This window comes from Gopherus evgoodei, chromosome 1, assembly GCF_007399415.2.
Source record: "Gopherus evgoodei ecotype Sinaloan lineage chromosome 1, rGopEvg1_v1.p, whole genome shotgun sequence".
In the NCBI taxonomy this organism is placed as follows: domain Eukaryota; kingdom Metazoa; phylum Chordata; order Testudines; family Testudinidae; genus Gopherus; species Gopherus evgoodei.
Genome location: NC_044322.1, coordinates 37,217,801 through 37,240,578, shown reverse-complemented (window position 1 = coordinate 37,240,578; position 22,778 = coordinate 37,217,801). Strand labels below are relative to the sequence as shown.

At 45.0% G+C, this 22,778-nt stretch overlaps 1 protein-coding gene across 3 annotated transcripts in view; it reads left to right on the top strand.

Annotated features, from left to right (window-relative positions):
• Window positions 1-18,158, top strand: part of MICU2 (mitochondrial calcium uptake 2) — a 265,922-nt gene extending 247,764 nt beyond the window's left edge. For all 3 annotated transcript variants that reach the window (XM_030561957.1, XM_030561949.1, XM_030561965.1), the window contains 3 exons: window positions 92-200; window positions 15,997-16,154; window positions 17,330-18,158. In XM_030561957.1, coding sequence (XP_030417817.1) covers window positions 92-200; window positions 15,997-16,154; window positions 17,330-17,434 — 372 coding nt within the window. In that variant the 3' untranslated portion in view covers window positions 17,435-18,158. The remainder of the gene's footprint in view (window positions 1-91; window positions 201-15,996; window positions 16,155-17,329) is intronic.
• Window positions 18,159-22,778: the final 4,620 nt, after the last annotated feature.

Genomic DNA, 22,778 nt, shown 5'->3' with positions numbered 1-22,778 from the left:
ATATCTAAACACTAGAACTCTAAGGAAATAGACCTACTTGTTTCTGGATTAATTATCTAACAAACCTAATTTGAATTATTTGGTACTCTAGAATATCAGCATGGATGAATTCAAGACATTTTGCCAGTTTACAAATCGCTTAGAAGACTTTTCTATTGCCATGCAAATGTTTACTGTAGCTAATCGTCCTGTTAAATTGGGTAAGTAGTAGAAAGTATACTGCATAGAGATTGTGTGAATAAGTTATCTCAAACATTAGCATTGTCGACTCCAAAAACTATAGTATTAAAATTTTATTACAAATTAATTTAACTTGCACAAAGAATAGTAGCATTTATAACCACAAGTTATTAGGATTTCTAAATTCTGATGTGTGCTGTAATATAGTATTCACAGAATCACCCACAAAAGTTTGAACTTATTTAGTGACACCTAAGTGTATCTGTGACCAGGGTTGTGGGGCAGGGAGGCACACGGGGGTTACTCAATTAGGGCAAAGTGCAAAGAATGGGGCAGACAATCCCCAAAGCTGGTGGATATTCCAATACTTAAATTTGCCAAGATAGCACAAAACAGCTTCTGTATTTTATTGGTTACCCAGAAGCCAAAACAAAGTTCCTTTAAAAGGAATTCAGCCTTCGAGTTCCCTCCCAGACAGCCAAGTTAAATATGAAAGTTCTACCAATCCCAAAGGATTGGACACATTACCACCCAAGTTAATGAATATTCCAGATCTTACCCAAATACACGCTACAGCCAATTCTTATTAATTAAATTAAAATGTATTAAAAAGATAAGAGTGAGTAGTGGTTAAAAGATCAGTATACATACAGACATGAGTACAGTTCTGAGATCAGTTTCATAGCAGAAATGGTGAGCTTTAGAGTTACAAGATTTCTTAGAATTAGTCCATAGATTCAGTCCAATGTTCATATCCAGGGTGATCCAGGTAGGACAGGAGATCTCATTCTTGGGACTTAAGCTTCCCGTGCATAAAGCATCAAGCAGATCTGAGACAAAAAGGATCAGGACCCAAGGTGTTTTTTTAATACAGTTCCAGGCCTTCTCTTGACAGTTTGGAGTCCTTAGGTGAACAATAGGCAATCATCCAGACTCTAAACTAGACCTATTTCCTAAGCATCACCTGATTAACATAAGGCAGTTGCCTGTTTTCCACCATTTGCAGGTGATTTGCTATATACTTCAAAGAGAAAATCAATACAGTGATATCACTAAATTTACAGTTCATTTAAATGGTAAGATTTCCTTTTGATCTCTGAATTAAGAGAATAGAGCATAGACACAAACTATTCAATTACACTGTTAACCTCTGACAATATATATGTAACCCAGAGCCGAATTAACTCTCCTGCAGGCCTGGGTCTATTAGATTTTGTGGGCCCCTGTATACAAGTCTTCTTCCTGGAATGGGGCTGGGGCAGGATATTGAGATGCAGGAGGTTGGGGGGTCTGGGAGGGAGTTTGAGTGCAGGAGGGGGATTCTGATCTGGGGCAGGGAGTTGGGGTGGAGGAGAGGGTGTGAGGTGCAAGCTCCAGCCAGGCAGTGTGGGGCCACAGCATACAGGCAGCCTGTCTGACCACCCTGCTGCACTGCGGGACTTTTAGCGGCCCAGAGTTGGGGAGATCTGCCTGTGATTTATTTTTGTGGGCCCCCCCTTGAGCCGGGGCCCTGGGTTGCAGCCCCTAAAGCCCCTGCCTTAATCCCGCCCTGATGTAAACACACAAAAACACAAACATTATCTACTAGTATGTCCCTAAAGGTTCAATTTGGGTCATTTATCCTGCAGGATACTTAACCCTTTCTGGCTATGCGTCATAGTATCAAATTTACTTAGTGATATCTAAATACATTTAATTGAAAGGTTTTAATGAAGGAATGCATGTTTGTAGGTTCATGTTAACAAAGGCCATAAAGGAACAGTAATGGTTTGTTGTTTTAGCAAGATGCTATAATCCATCTGTGTTCATCTTTTTTCCCCCATTCATGGTCTCCATTTTTTCCCAATGTCTGCCTAGCATTATGCATCCACTGCTGTAAGTAACAGCAAATTCTTCTTCGAGTGGTTGTTCATGACCATTCAAAGTAGGTGTGCGCGCGCCGCGTGCACGCTAGCCAGAAGATTTTCCCCTAGCAGTGTCTGTAGGATCGGCTCAGGCGCCCCCTGGAGTGGCGCCGCCATGGCGCCCTATAAAGGGGCCCGCCGACCCTCCACCCCCTCAGTTCCTTCTTACCACTGGTGACGGCTAGTTGGAACTTCTCTTGCATAGCAATCTGGCAGTGTCCTATCCGTACCATTTAGTCCGTGTATTCAGTTATATTATAGTTAGTTAGACAGTTATTTGTATATAGTTTTCGTAGCTGGGGGGTCCCCCCCACCAACAGTCTTCGTCGCCCGCTGGGGCATGCTCAGGTCCCCTGGGTTCAGACTCTGAGAGGACTGCGGGAAATTCATGCCCCAGAGTGATCCGCACTCTGCGTACTTCAGGTGCCTCGGAGAGAGCCACCAAAAGGACCGGTGCTCTATCTGTATAGGCTTCCGCCCGCGAACTCTCAAGGACAGGGCTCAAAGACTTAGAGTTCTCCTGATGGAGGCGGCCCTGCGACCACTCTCGGACCTAGAACCGGCCAAGGCGGGCCCCAGCACGTCGTCCTCGGTGCGGAGTGCCCCGGCACCAGCATCAGGACTTAAGGCCCAGCCCAGGTCGTCCAAGACCCGGCACCGGGCAGAATCAGGTCATAGGAAGTCGGCCTCGGTGTGGCACCGCTCACCTTCGCCGGTGCCCGCCAAGAAAAAGAAGCCGGTGAGGGATCGGTCTCCACACCAGGACCCGAGGCCGACCCCGCCCCCGGGGCTAAGCGGACAGGCTGCGTTACAGCCCCCAGCGATTCCGTCAACTCCCGCACCGCAGAGAGGGCGGTCAAGTCCAGACCAGCCTAATTCTCTGGGCCTCAGCGGAGACATACGCCCCTGTCGATGCCAGAGGCATTCGAGGCGGCCTCAGACTTGATGGGTCTCCCGGCACCGGCCTCCCCACATCCTCTGGAGTTGCCTACTGTGGTCCGCCCACCAGTAAAGTCTAGAGGCAAGCCGGCCATGCTATCGCCTCCCTCCCCACACCGAGCTGCGAAGGTGGCACTGGACCAGAGGAGAGGGTCCCCGTCGCCTCGGCACCGGGCACCACTCCCTCCAGGTCCTCATACTCAGAGACCTCAGACTCAGAGGCAGACTCCTATCACTCCAGCAGGTCGCGGAGCAGGAGATCGGTGTTGCGGGCGAGCCACCGTTACTCGTAGTGGCAGCAACAGTGGCAGCCGCCCTCGCAGTGGCCGTTTTGGACTTTCTGGGCCTACCATCAGTCGGTAGGCCAGGTGTTTGGCCCTTGGTCACGGTCAGCTTCGGTGTCCTCGAAGTTGGTGGCCCGGCGCAGCGGCCTCCCCCACCGGCACCGTCGCCGGGCAGAGGTGTGCCATCGTCAAGTTCAGCACCCCCTAACCAGGCAGCGGCACCGGCAGCGGCTTTAGTTCGTGCTACGCCGGCACCACCTGATACTCCAAGTCGCTCACTAGCGACCCCGGTACCGGCCGCGGTGCCGCATTTGGACTCGGAACCGGCACCGCAACCTCAATACCGTGTGCCGCAGGACCCAGAGGGGCCGCATGCACCGAACGAAGGGCCGCTCCGTGTAATCTCTTCGTCAGGAAGGATAGACGGGAAAAAGAGAGGAGGTGTTGCCTTATATATTAAAAATGTACACACTTGGACTGAGGTGAAGATGGACATAGGAGACGGAAGTGTTGAGAGTCTCTGGGTTAGGCTAAAAGGGGTAAAAAACACGGGTGATGTCGTGCTGGGAGTCTATTACAGGCCACCTAATCAGGTGGAAGAGGTGGATGAGGCTTTTTTCAAACAACTAACAAAATCATCCAAAGCCCAAGATTTGGTGGTGATGGGGGACTTCAACTATCCAGATATATGTTGGGAAAATAACACCGCGGGGCACAGACTATCCAATAAGTTCCTGGACTGCATTGCAGACAACTTTTTATTTCAGAAAGTTGAAAAAGCTACTAGGGGGGAAGCTGTTCTAGACTTGATTTTAACAAATAGGGAAGAACTCGTTGAGAATTTGAAAGCAGAAGGAAGCTTGGGTGAAAGTGATCATGAAATCATAGAGTTTGCAATTCTAAGGAAGGGTAGAAGGGAGTACAGCAAAATAGAGACAATGGATTTCAGGAAGGCGGATTTTGGTAAGCTCCGAGAGCTGATAGGTAAGGTCCCATGGGAATCAAGACTGAGGGGAAAAACAACTGAGGAGAGTTGGCAGTTTTTCAAAGGGACACTATTAAGGGCCCAAAAGCAAGCTATTCCAATGGTTAGGAAAGATAGAAAATGTGGCAAAAGATCACCTTGGCTTAACCACGAGATCTTGCGTGACCTACAAAATAAAAAGGCGTCATATAAAAAATGGAAACTAGGTCAGATAACAAAGGACAAATATAGGCAAATAACACAGGAATGCAGAGGCAAGATTAGAAAGGCAAAGGCACAAAATGAGCTCAAACTAGCTATGGGAATAAAGGGAAACAAGAAGACTTTTTATCAATACATTAGAAGCAAGAGGAAGACCAAGGACAGGGTAGGCCCACTGCTCAGTGAGGAGGGGGAAACAGTAATGGGAGACTTGGAAATGGCAGAGATGCTTAATGACTTCTTTGTTTCGGTCTTCACTGAGAAGTCTGAAGGAATGTCTAATATAGTGAATGCTTACGGGAAGAGGGTAGGTTTAGAAGATAAAATAAAAAAAGAGCAAGTAAAAAATCACTTAGAAAAGTTAGATGCCTGCAAGTCACCAGGGCCTGATGAAATGCATCCTAGAATACTCAAGGAGTTAATAGAGGAGGTATCTAAGCCTCTAGCTATTATCTTTGGGAAATCATGGGAGACAGGGGAGATTCCAGAAGACTGGAAAATGGCAAATATAGTGCCCCTCTATAAAAAGGGAAATAAAAACAACCCAGGAAACTACAAACCAGTTAGTTTAACTTCTGTGCCAGGGAAGATAATGGAGCAAGTAATTAAAGAAATCATCTGCAAACACTTGGAAGGTGGTAAGGTGATAGGGAATAGCCAGCATGGATTTGTAAAGAACAAATCGTGTCAAACTAATTTGATAGCATTCTTTGATAGGATAACGAGCCTTGTGGATAAGGGAGACGCGGTGGATGTGATATACCTAGACTTTAGTAAGGCATTTGATACGGTCTCGCATGATATTCTTATAGATAAACTAGGAAAGTACAATTTAGATGGGGCTACTATAAGGTGGGTGCATAACTGGTTGGATAACCATACTCAGAGAGTAGTTATTAATGGCTCCCAATCTTGCTGGAAAGGTATAACAAGTGGGGTTCCGCAGGGGTCTGTTTTGGGACCGGCTCTGTTCAATATTTTCATCAACGATTTAGATGTTGGCATAGAAAGTACGCTTATTAAGTTTGCGGACGATACCAAACTGGGAGGGATTGCAACTGCTTTGGAGGCAGGGTCAAAATTCAAAATGATCTGGACAAATTGGAGAAATGGTCTGAGGTAAACAGGATGAAGTTCAATAAAGATAAATGCAAAGTGCTCCACTTAGGAAGGAACAATCAGTTTCATACAATATGGAATGGGAAGAGACTGTCTAGGAAGGAGTATGGCAGAAAGAGATCTAAGGGTCATAGTGGACCACAAGCTTAATATGAGTCAACAGTGTGATACTGTTGCAAAAAAAGCAAACGTGATTCTGGGATGCATTAACAGGTATGTTGTAAACAAGACACGAGAAGTCATTCTTCCACTTTACTTTGCGCTGGTTAGGCCTCAACTGGAGTATTGTGTCCAGTTCTGGGCACCGCATTTCAAGAAAGATGTGGAGAAATTGGAGAGGGTCCAGAGAAGAGCAACGAGAATGATTAAAGGTCTTGAGAACATGACCTATGAAGGAAGGCTGAAGGAATTGGGTTTGTTTAGTTTGGAAAAGAGAAGACTGAGAGGGGACATGATAGCAGTTTTCAGGTATCTAAAAGGGTGTCATCAGGAGGAGGGAGAAAACTTGTTCACCTTAGCCTCCAATGATAGAACAAGAAGCAATGGGCTTAAACTGCAGCAAGGGAGATTTAGGTTGGACATTAGGAAAAAGTTCCTAACTGTCAGGGTAGTTGAACACTGGAATAGATTGCCTAGGGAAGTTGTGGAATCTCCATCTCTGGAGATATTTAAGAGTAGGTTAGATAAATGTCTATTAGGGATGGTCTAGACAGTATTTGGTCCTGCCATGAGGGCAGGGGACTGGACTCGATGACCTCTCGAGGTCCCTTCCAGTCCTAGGGTCTATGAGTCCTCCCCGGACGAGGCGGTCTCAGGCACAGCTGTGGCTCCAGCCCTAGAGGACACTTGACTTCTCCAACAATTGCTTCGGCGAGCAGCTCAAAGCCTCCTAATCCAAGTGGAGGAGATCGAGACAGACGCGGACACTGTAGTGGACATCCTGGCCCCCTCAGGGCCATCCAGGGTGGCCCTCCCGCTGATAAAGACGATAGCGGATACGTCCCGCACCCTATGGCAAACACCAGCTTCATTGGCCCCTGCTGCCAAGAGGATGGAGCGGCGCTACTTCGTCCCCTCTAAAGGGCATGACCACCTGTACACACCCTCCCACCAACTTCCTGGTAGTAGATGCGGCTAACCAGCAGGAGCGTCAAGGGTTTCAAGGGTCAACACCAAAGAGCAGGGACGCAAAAAGACTTAAGCTCTTTGGCAGGAAGGTGTACTCCACGGGGGGACTCCAACTCTGCATTGCCAATCAACAGACAATAGTAAGCCGATATGGCCACAACACATGTTCGGCCATGTCGAAGTTTGTGGAGCTCCTTCCCCAGGACTCGAGGTCAGAGTTTTCGGCCCTAGTGGAGGAGGGCAAACTGAACTCTCGAGCCTCCCTCCAGGCCACCTTAGAGGCGGCGGACTCAGCCTCGCGCACCCTGGCCACGGGCCTCGTCATGCGGCGGGGCGCCTGGCTCCAGGTCTCGGGCCTGCTCTATGAGGGCCAGCAGATGATTCAAGACCTCCCCTTCGAAGGGCAGATGCTGTTTTCAGAGAAAACAGACAAATGTCTCCATAGTTTAAAGGACTCGAGGGCCACGCTTCGCTCGCTGGGCTTGCATACCCCCGTGACCCAGTGCAGACAATTTAGGCCGCAGGCGGCCCCACGCCCATACCAGCCACAGGTCCGCCAGGAGTTGGGGCGCAGACGGGGTAGAAATGGCAGGAGGCGTCACCAGCATCACCCCTCCAGCTAGGCGGCTGGCCAGTCAAGACCACCATCTAGGCCTAGACCCCCTATTTGATGGTACGGTCGAGGGCGACCTTCTGATCGAGACTCTCGATCCTCCCACCCCTACCTTTGAGTCATGTCTGTCCCACTTCTACCGTGCCTGGTCCCGAATTATGTCGGACAAATGAGTGCTCCGCACAGTAGAGAGGGGATATTCTATACAGTTTTCCTCCCTCCCGCCCCACCAACTCCCTTTCCCGTCCCTCTTCAGGGACCCTTCTCACAAGCAACTTCTGGTTAAAGAAGTTGTTATAAACAGATAGCTAAGGGTTAACGTCTCTTTCACCTGGAAAGAAGTAATCTGAACCACCTGACCAGAGGACCAATCAGGAAACAGGATTTTTTTCAACTCTGGGTGGAGGGAATTTTGTGTCTGAGTTCTTTGTCTTCTGCCTGTATGCTTTCTCGGATGAGAAGTTTTTCTATTTCCTACTTTCTAATCTTCTGTTTCCCAGTTGTGAGTACCAAAGATTAGATAGGGATTTATATGTTCTTTTGTATTTACATGTCTATAATTGCTGAAGTGCTTTGAATTGTATTCTTTTTGAATAAGGCTGTTTATTTATATTTTTTTTAAGCAATTGACCCTGTATTTGTCACCTTAATACAGAGAGACCATTTGTATGCATTTTTCTTTCTTTTTCTATAAAGCTTTCTTTTAAGACCTGTTGGAGTTTTTCTTTAGTGGGGAACTTCAGGGAATTGAGTCTGCAGCTCACCAGGGAATTGGTGGGAGGAAGAAGTCAGGGGGAGGTCTGTGTGTGTTAGATTTACTAGCCTGATTTTGCATTCCCTCTGGGTGAAGAGGAAAGTGCTTTTGTTTCCAGGACTGGAATTACAGAGGGTGGACTCCCTCTGCTTAGATTTACGGAGGTTGCTTCTGTGTATCTCTCCAGGAGCACCTGGAGGGGGGAAGGGAAAAATTTTATTTCCCTTTGTTGTGAGACTCAAGGGTTTGGGTCTTGGGGTCCCCAGGGAAGGTTTTGGGGGGGACCAGAGTGCCCCAAAACACTCTAATTTTTTGGGTGGTGGCAGCAGTACTAGGTCCAAGCTGGTAACTAAGCTTGGAGGTTTTTCATGCTAACCCCCATATTTTGGACACTAAGGTCCAAATCTGGGACTAGGTTATGACAGAAGTGAAGACCCTCACGGAGGCAGGGGCGGTGGAGGAAGTCCCACGGAAGCGCAGGGGCAAAGGCTTCTACTCCCAGACTTCCTTGTACCGAAGGCAAAAGGGGGCCTGAGACCCATACTAGACTTGCAGCGGCTGAACAAGTTTGTGAGGAAACTCAAGTTCCACATGGATCTCCCTGTCCTCGATCATTCCGTCCCTGGATCCAAGAGATTGGTATACCGCCCTCAACTTAAAGGACGCCTATTTCCACATCACCATAATTCCACGGCACCGTCGGTACCTCAGGTTCGTCGTGGCCGGCGCCCATCTGCAGTTCACGGTGCTCCCATTTGGCCTGTCAGCTGCTCCCAGAGTCTTCACGAAGTGCATGGCGATCGTGGCGGCCTTCCTGCGCAGGCACAGCATCCAGGTATTCCCCTACCTGGACGACTGGCTCATAAAGGGCCACTCCAAGGAGCAGGTAGAGACCCAGGTGCTGTTCATCAGGCGGACCTTTCTCAATCTAGGCCTCCTCTTGAACGATGCCAAATCCACCCTGTCTCCAACGCAATGCACAGAGTTCATAGGAGCGGTTCTGGACCCCACACATGCCAAAGTGTATTTGCCAGAGTCCAGGTTCCGTGCAATTTCCGAGCTCATCTCGGACTGCACCGCGCCCCGGTTACCAAGGCGCGAGTTTGCCTCCGGCTGTTGGGCCACATGGCGGCATGCACCTATGTGGTGGTCCACGCCAGACACCGGATTTGCCTGCCGCAGTCCTGGTTGGCGACAGTCTATCGCCCGGTCAGGGACCCCCTGGACTCCGTGGTGTCCGTTCCCCGCTTGGTGCTGCGCTCGCTTCAGTGGTGGCTCAACCTGCAGGAGGTCTGCATGGGTGTTCCCTTTGCTGCCCCACAGCCCTCCCTCTCCCTGGTGACAGACACCTCGGATCGAGGTTGGGGAGCGCACCTGGGATCCCTCAGGACTCAGGGCTTGTGGTCACCGAAGGATCTCGAGTTATATATCAATGTCAGGGAGCTGAGAGCGGTCCGCTTGGCGTGTTTGACCTTCCAGTCTCACCTGGCCGGCAGGTATGTTACAGTCCTTTCGGACAACACGGCGGCAGTCTTTTATATCAACAAACGAGAGGGTGCACGCTCCTCTCCCCTCTGCAGGGAAGCCCTCGCACTGTGGGATTTCTACATCCACAATGCCACTCACCTGACAGCGCTCTATCTTCCGGGGGAGCAGAGCGGCTTGGCGGACACCCTCAGCTGCTTGTTCCAGGGTCATGAGTGGTCCCTCAGATGGGACGTGGTGTGCTCAATTTTCCAGCTCTGGGGCTTTCCCCGGTTAGACCTGTTTGTCTCAAGGGAAAACAGGAAGTGTTGACGGTTTTGCTCCCTTCTGGGCTGCAGTCGGGTGTCTCTGTTGGATGCTTTCCTTCAGCCATGGGAAGACGGCCTGCTCTATGCCTTCCCTCTGATTCCCCTGATACACAGGGTGCTTTTAAAGATTTGCAGGGATCGCACCAGGGTAATCCTGATAGCTCCAGCGTGGCCGCGCCAGCATTGGTACACATCACTCCTGCACATGTCCATTCAGGCGCCCTTGACGCTGCCCCTACTCCTGGACCTGATCATGCAGGACCAGGGCTCCCTCCACCATCCGAACCTCAAGTCCCTTCACCTTACAGCCTGGATGAACCCGGTGGAGTTGCAGTGTTCCCAGCAGGTCAGGCAGGTGCTGCTGGGTAGCAGGAAACCACCAACTAGGGCCACCTACCTGGCTAAATGGAAGCGTTTCTCCATCTGGTTGGGTCAGCGGGGTCACGACTCGCTGGGGGTTCCAATTCCTATTGTCCTTGACTATTTGCTTCACCTAAGAGAACTGGGCCTCTGCCTTTCCTCCATTCGCGTACATTTGGCGGCCATATCCGCCTTTCATCCGGGAGAAGGGGTACCTAGGTGTTTGCGAACCCACTGGTTGGGCGTTTCCTCAGGGGTGTGGACAGGCTCTTCCCGCATGTGCGTCAGCCGACACCTTCTTGGGACCTGAACCTGGTCCTCTCCGGGCCTCCCTTTGAGCCTCTGGCCTCGTGCTCCCTGCTGTACCTGTCATACAAGGCTGCCTTCCTGGTGGCCATCACCTCAGCCCGACGGGTGTCGGAGCTTTGAGCGTTAACATCTGAGCCCCCGTACACAGTCTTCTACAGGAACAAGGTCTAACTTAGACCTTATCCGGCTTTCCTACCCAAGGTTGTTTCACAGTTCCATATGGGCCAAGATGTCTTTCTCCCAATGTTTTACCCGAAACCACATGCCTCCAGCTAAGAGCGGAGGCTACACTCCCTGGGTGTCCGCAGGGCCTTGGCTTTTTACATAGAGCGTACCAAGCCATTCAGATGCTCGACCCAGCTCTTCTTCACAGTGGCAGAGAGGATGAAGGGGCTCCCAGGTCTCCTCTCAGCAAATCTCTTTGTGGATCACGACCTGCATCCAGGAATGCTACCGTATAGCAAAGACCCCCTGTCCCTCCGGTCACGGCGCACTTCACTAGGGCGCAGGCCTCCTCGGCAGCATTCCTGGATCAGGTTCCGACTCAGGAGATTTGTAGAGCGGCCACGTGGTCCTCCATCCATACATTCTCGTCACACTACGCCATCACGCACCAGGCTAGGGATGATGCAGCCTTCAGTCGCACAATACTCCAGTCAGCAGTGGTCTCCGACCCCAGCTCCTAAGGTTAGGCTTGTGAGTCACCTATTTTGAATCGACATGAACAACTACTCGAAGAAGAAAAAATGGTTACCCACCTTTTAGTAACTGTTATTCTTCGAGATTTGTTGTTCATGTCCATTCCAACACCCACCCTCCTTCCCCTCTGTCGGAGTGCCGGCAAGAAGGAACTGAGGGGGTGAAGAGTTGGCGGGCCTCTTTATACAGCGCCATGGCGGCGCCACTCCAGGGGGCGCCTGAGCCGACCCTACGGACGCTGCTAGGGGAAAATCTTCCAGCTGGCGTGCACGCGGCGCGCACACACCTACTTTGAATGGACATGAACAACACATCTCGAATAACAACAGTTACTAAAAGGTGGGTAACTGTTTTCTTTCTCGCAATCAAATATCTAGATTTTTGAGGAAGGGAGATACTGTTGTAATCATTACAAAGAATGACAAACATCTCTTTATTGCAACTTAGAGCTTTTCTACACTTACAGTGCTTAATGAATACACTCTTTTAGTTTTTGGCACCGTCCTTTGTGCATGGAGGTTAATCTGACTTTCTGTTCTGTATTTATACTGCATCTAACCCAACGCAGTCCTGGTTCACAACTGGGGCTCCAATGTGCTACCGTAATACAAATAATAAATAATAATATTGCTAAGGGCTTATCTATAATAAAATGTAGTTCACAGCAAGCTGGGATGTGAATCTGGCCTGTGCTAGCCTGTCATGGACTGACTGTGTGGACTCTGCTGATGTGCATTAGCAGTTTAAGGTGCTTTGATTCAGTCCTCTTTGAAATAGGAGTAATCAAAGTGCATAAATGAACTATTATTGCACTTCAGCAGGGTGCACACGGACAGTTACTCAGCCCTATTCTAGTACAGGGTAGATTAACACCCCAGCTTGACATAAACTAACTGTTTGTGTTGACAAACCCTTAGTGGCGGAACTTAAATTACTGCTTAAACCAACTTGTTTGTGTCACTGAGGCCTTGGCTACACTCACACTTTACAGCGCTGCAACTGGGGTGTGAAAAAACACCCCCCTGAGCGCTGCAAGATACAGCGCTGTAAAGCGTCAGTGTAATCAGGGCAGCAGCGCTGGGAGCGCGGCTCCCAGCGCTGCACGCTACACCCGTAAGGGATGTGGTTTACATGCAGCGCTGGGAGAGCTCTCTCCCAGCGTTGCCGCTCTGACTACACTCACACTTCAAAGCGCTGCCGCGGCAGCACTCCCGCAGCGCTGCCGTGGCAGCGCTTTGAAATTCCAAATGTAGCCATACCCTGAGAACTAAGTCATGAGTAGCCCTTCCTCTAATCTGCTTTAGAACTAGCTGGGTTTATCTCAGGGTTACCAACAGCATTAATTTGTGAAGATGGGGCTCAATTTTAATATGTGGCCCTCTTAGTAGGAGCAGTGTGCTATAAATGGAAGGAGCTCCCCGTAAAAATACATAAAACTACTATTTCTTCATTATTCTTCTCCAGATCCCACCTTAAAACGCATCTTGTCCATGATGCCTATAAAACGTTTGACCTAAGCTAGGCAGTTTCTGTGCTGTGATTGCTGCTTATTGTATTAAGCATAATAATTTCTGTGTTTATCCTGTCTTCCACATTCCTCCTCACCTCCTTCCCCACCCCCCAGATATTTTTTGTAGCTGTGTGTTGTTTCTTATGTGCTAAGACTATAAGTTACTTGGGGCAGAATCTGCTTTTTTTATTACATGTATACAGCCTGAAGCACATTAGGACCCTGGGCCCTGGCTAGGATCTGTAGGCAGTACCACAATACATATAAATAACAATAAAAATGTGAAAAGAGGATGGCAAAAGATAGAGGGGGAAATGGAGGCCCAGAATGGTATAGTGGCTGCTTCTTCCATGAATTCCATTAAACCTTCCTCTCTTCCACTCATTCAAGAAAGGGCAGATCAGTTCCTAAAGCCTCCTTCAAAAAGCATATAAACCCGTGTGCTGTAAACGCACTTTTTAGTGCCTGATAGTTACTGGCTGTAAAAAAAAAAAAAAATAGCTGAGGGGGTTGTCAATTGAAGTGAAGTGTGTCTTTGAAAAAAATGCCTTATAGACAAAGATTTTAATATGGAATTATTTAGCATTAGACTGATTCCAAATAAAATGTTAGTATTTTTATAAGACCTTTGTGGGTTAAGTCCTTGCAATCTACATACACAGGTGTAAACCAAAAGTAGTTAATTCTTTTAATGTGCAGCTATTTTCAGCAAATATTAATGATTACCATTTGTTCTTGTTGCTTCAGAAGAAATCATTTATTTTAAAAACTCATAATACAAGCAGCAAAGATTGCATTGAAATACAAAGCAAGCTCAAGAGCATGTGGATTGAGGTCTTCTAATATAGTGAGGTCAGAACATTAGGGATAAAATGAGAAAGGCTAAAAGCCATGTAGAGTTGGACCTTGAAAAGGGAATTAAAACCAATAGTAAAAGGTTCTATAGCTATATAAATAAGAAGAAAACAAAAAGAAGTGGGACCGCTAAACACTGAGGATGGAATGGAGGTTAAGGATAACCTAGGCATGGCCCAATATCTAAATAAGTACTTTGCCTCAGTCTTTAATAAGGCTAATGAGGAGCTTAGGGATAATGGAAGGATGACAAACAGGAATGAGGATATGGAGGTGGATATTACCACATCTGAGGTAGAAGCCAAACTTCAACAGCTTAATGGGACAAAATCGGAGGGCTCAGATAATCTTCATCCAAGAATATGAAAGGAGCTGGCTCATGAAATTGCAAGCCCATTACCAAGAATTTTTAATGAATTGGTAAACTCAGGGATTGTACCGTATGACTGGAGAATTGCTAACATAGTTCCTATCTTTAAGAAAGGGAAAAAAGGTGATCCGAGTAACTATAGGCCTGTTAGTTTGACATCTGTAGTATGTAAGGTCTTGGAAAAAATTTTGAAGGAGAAAGTAGTTAAGGACATTGAGGTCAATGGTAATTGGGACAAATTACAACATGGTTTTACAAAAGATAGATCGTGCCAAACCAACCTGATCTCCTTTGAGAAGGTGACAGATTATTTAGACAAAGGAAATGCAGTAGATCTAATTTACCTCGATTTCAGTAAGGCATTTGACATGGTTCCACATGGGGAATTATTAGTTAAATTGGCAAAGATGGGGATCAATATGAAAACTGAAAGGTGGATAAGGAACTGGTTAAAGGGGAGACTCCAATGGGTCATACTGAAGGGTGAACTGTCAGGAGGTTACTAGTGGAGTTCCTCAAGGATCAGTTTTGGGACCAATCTTATTTAACCTTTTTATTACTGACCTTAGCACAAAAAGCAGGAATGTGCTAATAAAGTTTGCGGATGACACAAAGCTGGGAGGTATTGCTAACACAGAGAAGAATCGGGATATCATACAGGAAGATCTGGATGACCGTGTAGACTGGAGTCATAGTAATAGGATGAAATTTAATAGTGAAAAGTGCAAGGTCATGCATTTAGGGATTAATAATAAGAATTTTAGTTATAAATTGGGGACACATCAGTTGGAAGCAACAGAGGAGGAGAAGGACCTTGGCGTATTGGTTGATCACAGGATGACTATGAGCCGCCAATGTGATATGGCCGTTAAAAAAGCTAATGCAGTTTTAGGATGCATCAGGCGAGGTATTTCCAGCAAAGATAAGGAGATGTTAGTACCGTTATTTAAGGCACTGGTGAGACCTCATCTGGAATACTGTGTGCAGTTATGGTCTCCCATGTTTAAGAAGGATTAATTCAAACTGGAACAGGTTCAGAGACGGGCTGCTAGGATGATCCGAGGAATGGAAAACCTGTCTTATGAAAGGAGACTCAAAGAGCTTGGCTTGTTTAGCCTAACCAAAAGAAGGTTATGGGGGGATATGCTTGCTCTTTATAAATATATCAGAGGGATTAATATTAGAGAGGGAGAGGAATTATTTAATCTTAGTACCAATGTAGACACAAGAACAAATGGGTATAAACTGGACACTAGGAAGTTTAGACTTGAAATTAGACGAAGGTTTCTAACCATTAGAGGAGTGAAGTTCTGGAACAGCCTTCCAAGGGGAGTAGTGGGGGCAAAAGACATATCTGGCTTTAAGGCTAAGCTTGATAAGTTTATGGAAGGGATAGTATGATGGGATAGCCTAATTTTGGCAATTGATCTTTGATTATCAGCAGGTAAGTATGCCCAGTGGTTGGTGATGGGATGGGATCTGAGTTACTGCAGAGAATTCTTTCTTGAGTGCTGGCTGGTGAGTCTTGCCCACATGCTCAGGGTTTAGCTGATCGTCATATTTGGGGCTGGGAAGGAATTTTCCTCCAGGGCAGATTGGCAGAGGCCCTGGAGGTTTTTCGCCTTCCTCTGCAGCGTGGGGCTTGGGTCACTTGCTGGTGGATTCTCTGCAGCTTGAGGTCTTCAAACCACAATTTGAAGACTTCAATAACTCAGACATAGGGGTTTGTTATAGAAGTGGATGGGTAGGATTCTGTGGCCTGCTTTGTGCAGGAGGTCAGACTAGATGATCATATTGGTCCCATCTGACCCTACAGTCTATGAATCTATAAGTTACTAGTTCACACATCCCAAATACCATAGGTTAGGATACCCAGAAGACATCATAAATTGGTACAGAATCCCACTATTTATGTGTGTTTAGTTTTTCTTCATGTCTCTGTAATGTGTTATTACACATTGTGTAATTAACATTAACATTATGTTTTTACTAGCTGAGTTCAAGAGAGCTGTGAAAGTGGCAACGGGACAGGAGCTCTCAGACAATGTTTTGGACACAGTCTTCAAGATCTTTGATTTAGATGGAGATAATTGCCTCAGCCATGGAGAGTTTCTGGGAGTATTAAAGAACAGGATGCATCGAGGCTTAAGGGTAACAAAATTAGAGTTGTCTAAAATCTGCAATGAAAGTATTTAACTGCCTTTAAATTACACAAAAAAATATTAACAAAGAGTCCTGTGGCACCTTAAAGACTAACAGACGTATTGGAGCATAACCTTTCGTGGGTGAATACCCACTTCATCAGACGCATGTGTGTAACATTGGGAATTTTTAATTCTACTGTGTTAACATTTGTAGAAGTGAAGGCAAAACTAGTTGATAGGGAAAAAACATTAAAAACTGATGATTCCTACTACTACTAATTACTGAAGAAAAACTACCCTATTACCTTGCATGCACATTGCTCCTAAACATTCAGATGCTTCTGAAGGATCTGGAATTCAGTGTCTAAGAATGTCTTTCTGACATGAACTGAGGAACTCTTTAAAGCAGGCATCTCAGAGAAGAAACTCCCACTGAGTTTGTAATAAGTGTACCTTCATACCAGTCCTCTTTGATATCACTCCCCCCAGGTTAACATCCTGGGATACATCGGCATTTTATGCAGCAAACTGATTTCTCTTATTAGGGTCTATAATCTGAATTTATCATTCTAATTGGAGTATCTCTTATAGGATAAGTATTAGCTCATTGGTGGTATATAAGAGAACATCCATAATGAGAGGAAGAGCAGGTATTTGTTAAACTGGCCTCTCGATGGTATTTTTGTTTTATTTGGGGAATGTAAACTTGTTCAGCATTTATTTTAATTCTTTCTATATATATTTATAGTTTATATAACTGTTATAGTTAAAGCTAAACATGAACCGGTATGCCAGAACTGAACTCCCTGATCAATGGAAAAGTTTGAATCCAGACTGGAACTGCAGTTTGGGCCTAATACTAATTATAATGAAATTTTCCACTCGGAGAGAGAAGACCTTCACCAGCCAATCAAGATTAGCTGTCCACCTGTCTGAGAAACATAGGCTGTACAGCAAAATAAGAGAATTTCAGCATATTGAGGAATCCTGAATGCAGATTGGCTGGTGTGGATGCAAAGTTGTGCTAATTCTGATACTCAGTATTATCCATACGAACTGTGGAAGAGTACCACTATGATGCTGCTATGCTTTTGTGTGTTGAACAGTCATAATATAGGGAAGGTATTTTATATGTAAAGATGGAACAAAACTATGTAACTGTGTTGTTATTGTTGATAACAGGTACCACAACAGCAAGGGGTACAAGGATACTGGAAATGTGTGAAAAGAGAAAGCATTAAAGGAGCAAAAGAAGTCTGGAAGCAAACTGGGAAAAGCCCTTTCTAAATAAGTTACTTGTTCTTTTATTACTATAAATATCAGAGGTTGGGGTTTTCATGTATTTTTGTTTGTATGCTGGCTAAATCATGTGTAAATTTTTATGCAACTTAAATATTTAATGAATCCAATTTCTGATACAATAATTTTACAGTATTTATCAGTGTAATCAGGTTTGCCTGTGGAATTGTTATGACATCTAGCTTCCATACAAAAGTATACTTATTCCAGGAAATGCTAAAGTTTACAAAAATGGACATCAGCAGAATTCTTGTGTGGGGACTGGCCCTGCTCTCTAGCATGTGGGATACCTGAATTTTAGTACTGGTCACTTGCTGAATGTGCTGCAGAAATAGCATTTACAACTTGAGAATGGAAGACCAGTAATACAGCAATATAGTCCAACCCAAAATGTACCTACCACGTTTCCTTTATAGAAATTGGAGGTTACAAAGGCACAGACTACCTGCACAATCCCTAGGAGATGCAAGATTTTGGTATCAAAAAGGAAAGCTTGACTGTATTATTTTGTGTGTCATCACTATTATGAACTGCCTGTAATCCATATGAATGTATTTTTGTTTACTGTCTTGGTAATAGAATTAACATATCTCAATCAAAACTGGAAATTTAAGACTGTTTACAGAGGCTTTGAAAATTGTAAACTCTTTGTGAAAGTTAATAGGCTCAAGACCTCCTCAACAAACAGAATAAATTAGAAGATTGAAGTAAAGACCTTTGTCATTTTTTTAAGATTGTGCTCAATATTGCTTGCAGTCGTCTTAATCATCTCGCTTTAGTCATAACTTGGTGGTTCAGTGTTTAACAAACTGAACACTACCTTTGTCCATCTGTGTCCTACAATTATTTCTAACTGGTTTTTTTAATCTTAACGAAGGTGTCATGGTGAGCCTACATTATCTCAGGAACCCAAGGTTACCAAGGCAGCATAATGTAAGTACAGAGATAAATAAAAATTAAAGTATTCATTACCCCAGAATACAAACAACATATAATGAGATACAAGGCCTTAAATAGTGACAGAAGGAACAGGTTAATATTTGTGTGTAATATATTTTCGGATGTTTCCTTTGGCTCTGAGACAAGATTAGCCTCCCTACCCAATCTACTGAAGGCTGGAAAGTAGTCCTGTTTATAAAGGCTCCGGGTTTCTCACCCCATTTCCTAGCTTGTCCCAACCAGAGTAGAAAGTTTAGCCTTCCAAAATGTCTGCCTTTGTTGTACTAAGACTTCCCAGCCTGTCTTATGAGCATGTCTCAGAAAAGGCAGGCTGTGAGCAAATACCTGCCCTCATTTTAAACATGACTGTCCACCAGTCTCCAGGTAGTTTTCTCTTCACTTCATTGGCTTGGAAGCTCCTGGGCCTTACAGAGGAGTTAGATATCAGGACCACCCTGAGATGGAGAACATGAAGGACCCCTAATATGAGATCATCAAGATCATCACTACACACCCTAGGTAATAGACCAATGCTTAAAGAAACCATTGCTCAATGATGGAGCTCTCCCAGACCCCCAAACAGTGTTATTTCCTAAGCATGCTAACTGAGACGCTAGGGAGAAAACAGGAATGCCACCCGTCAGCTACCAGTATCCTGCATCACTCTGTCATACTTCTGACTATGGCATGGTTAAAGAGATAATACTTGTACTCCTATTGTCTATAGACATGAAGAGCTCACCCAGCAGAGCAGCATCATACCCATCCTGCATGGCCTTTCTTAAGAATCAGATACCAATGACGACTCATGTTCTGCCTCCAGGAAGCTACAGGGCTGATATGAAACACTCTGAAATGTCTCCGTTCCCTTCTCAGAAACTGAACCCACAGAGTTGTTATGGACAACAACAAGATTTCTGTTTTTAAATATTTGGGAGATGCTCAGATATTGTGATGATGGGGGGCCATAACTGCCTAAGTGGAAGATAGCTAATGGGGCAAAGCTAGGGCACTGCTTTGACAGCAGCCAAAAAAACCAAAATAAATAAACCATATGAAGATTTCTCCTTGTAGCCACAGGAAGTTCGAGCCCACCATGCTCCTAAAGCACCCTTCCTAGGACATTGAAAACAGAGCCAGGAAAAATAGGACATAACCAAACAGCCCCATGTTTCCCCAAGATACTGTCTCCCATCTTACAATGGAGAAGAGCATTCCCCCAACTACACCTCTGTTCAGGTTCTAACTTTAATGCAGGAAGCCTTTGGATTTGGTATATTTATTTATAATTTTAGCCCATAGAAGTTGCAATTTGGGGGATAAAGGTTACTCGTTTTCATTCTTATCCTGTGACTTTTTAACAAATTTTTCAATATTCTGTTTTAATTTTTTGGTTGTGTGGCTTCTTTTGTTTACTAACGTGTTCTTTCTTATGACTACTTTATGAAAAATAAATTAGTTCAGCTCTGTCATCTCTAGAAGTTTAATGCCTCTTTTGTAGCTGGGTATATGCAATCAGCAGTGTCAGGTCTTGGCAGCAAGTTAGTAAAAACCAAGATTTCAAATCTGAGTCATTTTTAGCAGAGTTTCTAAGAAGTTACATCTAAAGATAGAGTTCAGAGGAAAATGAGAGCTGTAGCATCTTTATTTCCTACAGATGAATACTGAAATTTTTAATAAGAAATGGGATAATAGACCAGGAATAAAAATCCATCTGATGAAAATGTTTTCATAGCCCTGACCCTGCAAACACCCGATGGGTATGTCTGCACAGCATTTTGGAATGAATCTCCCAAGCCGTGTTGACAGACTCAGGTTAGTAGGGCTCATGCTAGCGCTCTAAAAATAGTTGTATGCACAGTAGTTTGAAATTGCAGTTTGGGATGGAGGTCAGGCTCTGGAGCCTGAGTTGCAACTTCAAAGTGCTGTCTATGCAGCTATATTTAGAGCGCGAGCATGAACCCTGCTCATGTGAGTCTGTCAGCTCGGGCTGTGAGGCTTGCTCCAAAATGCTGTGTGGATATACCCACTGAGAACTCCCACTGAGCAAGGAGGCCCATGCATGAGGGCTTGAAGGATTGGGCTTGGTGTTTAATTGTTTTTAAATCTATTTTTAATTTGCCTTCATTAATAGGTTTTTAAACAATCCTGAATTAACATCATAAATTGAAAATGTTATTCATGTGAAGAGTTACATCATCCTTTCCTTATTAAGCAATCCACAGTTGTTTTTTTAAAACTTAATTTAGCTCTCAAGAGACTAACACAGCTGCAGTAACTGTATAGTCTGTTTTAAAACTGTATGTCAGCATAACTCAACATATAATTTCTAACCAAATACAATTTATATAAATCTTTATGCGTGAAGCCACTGTATTAGTTAAATATGAGAATTACTACTTTAATCGGTTCTTACTTTTATAATCTCCTGGCTATAAACAGCAATTTATAGAAAACTTAATACAATGTAATAGAATTTGAAAAATATCCTTCAAAATATTGGTTATATACTATGGTGGCAGGTGGTATTGAAAAATGCTAAGGTACGTACATTTTGTTACTGTGGTGCCAAAGGCTGGCTTCACACCTTTGCAAAAAGCACAAAGATTAGTTAAGTGTTCTATTATAATTTTATGTGCGTTTATTTACTGTGACCAATTATGATATACCTCTCTTTGCTAGGCACTGGAAGAGTTTGGTATAGAAACACAAAACCATGTGAAACTCCATTTTAGTACGTATCCAAGCACACGAGAATGTTTAGCTTGAACCAGTTTTGAACCTTGCAGCAAAATTTTCTGCTATCTCTGAAAAGGAACAAACATGGAGTTCTACAGTTTCGTTTTAGTTTGGTAATAAAGTTTTGAACCATCACTGGTTCATTCACCTGCACATCCACCAATGTAATATACGCCATCATATGCCAGCAATGCCCCTCTGCTATGTACATCGGCCAAACTGGACAGTCTCTACGGAAAAGGATAAATGGACACAAATCAGACATTAGGAATGGCAATATACAAAAACCTGTAGGAGAGCACTTCAACCTCCCTGGCCACACTATAGCAGACCTTAAGGTGGCCATCCTGCAGCAAAAAAACTTCAGGACCAGACTTCAAAGAGAAACTGCTGAGCTTCAGTTCATCTGCAAATTTGACACCATCAGCTCAGGATTGAACAAAGACTGTGAATGGCTTGCCAATTACAGAACCAGTTTCTCCTCTCTTGGTTTTCACACCTCAACTGCTAGAACAGGGCCTCATCCTCCCTGATTGAACTGACCTCGTTATCTCTAGCTTGCTTGCTAGCACACATATATATACCTGCCCCTGGATATTTCCATTACATGCATCTGAGGAAGTGGGTATTCACCCACGAAAGCTCATGCTCCAAAATGTCTGTTAGTCTATAAGGTGCCACAGGATTCTTTGCTGCTTTTACAGATCCAGACTAACACGGCTACCCTCTGATACTTGAAAGTTTTGAGTGAATCCTAACTCTTCCGAGACTTCACCAATACATAGCTAATGCAGTAGAGCTGAACAAAATCAATGCAATAGAGTACTGAAAAAACCTCGGTTTTGTTTGGAGTTCATTTTTGCTATGAGGGTGTATACAACCCAATTCCCAAAAGTGAAATGCCTAAAGCCTTCTAATAAATTGGATGATCCCCATGTAGACCAAATCTAGTAATTTTTTAATGAGCTCTAACGTTCCCCATTTTCCCTGATGGCGTGGCTGATGTGATTAGGTCCCATGATGGTGTCACTTTGTCAATACCTAGTCCCAGATTTGGACCTTAGCGTCCAAAATATGGGGGTTAGCATGAAAACCTCCAAGCTTAGTTACCAGCTTGGACCTGGTACTGCTGCCACCACCCAAAAAATTAGAGTGTTTTGGGGCACTCTGGTCCCCCCAAAAACCTTCCCTGGGGACCCCAAGACCCAAATCCCTTGAGTCTCACAACAAAGGGAAATAAACCTTTTCCCTTCCCCCGCCCCCTCCAGGTGTTCCTGGAGAGATACACAGAAGCAAACTCCATGAAGCTAAACAGAGGGATTCCACCCTCCCCGTTCCCAGCCTGGAGAACAGAATTACCGAGAGTCAATCTCTCTTCCCCCCTCACCCAGAGGGAATGCAAAGTCAGGCTAGTACATCTAACACACCCAGGTTTTCCCCTGACTTCTTCCTCCCACCAATTCCCTGGTGAGCTGCAGACATAATTCCCTGGAGTTCCTCACTAAAGAAAAACTCCAACAGGTCTTAAAAGAAAGCTTTATATAAAAAAGAAAGAAAAATACATACAAATGGTCTCTCTGTATTAAGGTGACAAATACAGGGTCAATTGCTTAAAAGAAATATGAATAAACAGCCTTATTCAAAAAGAATACAA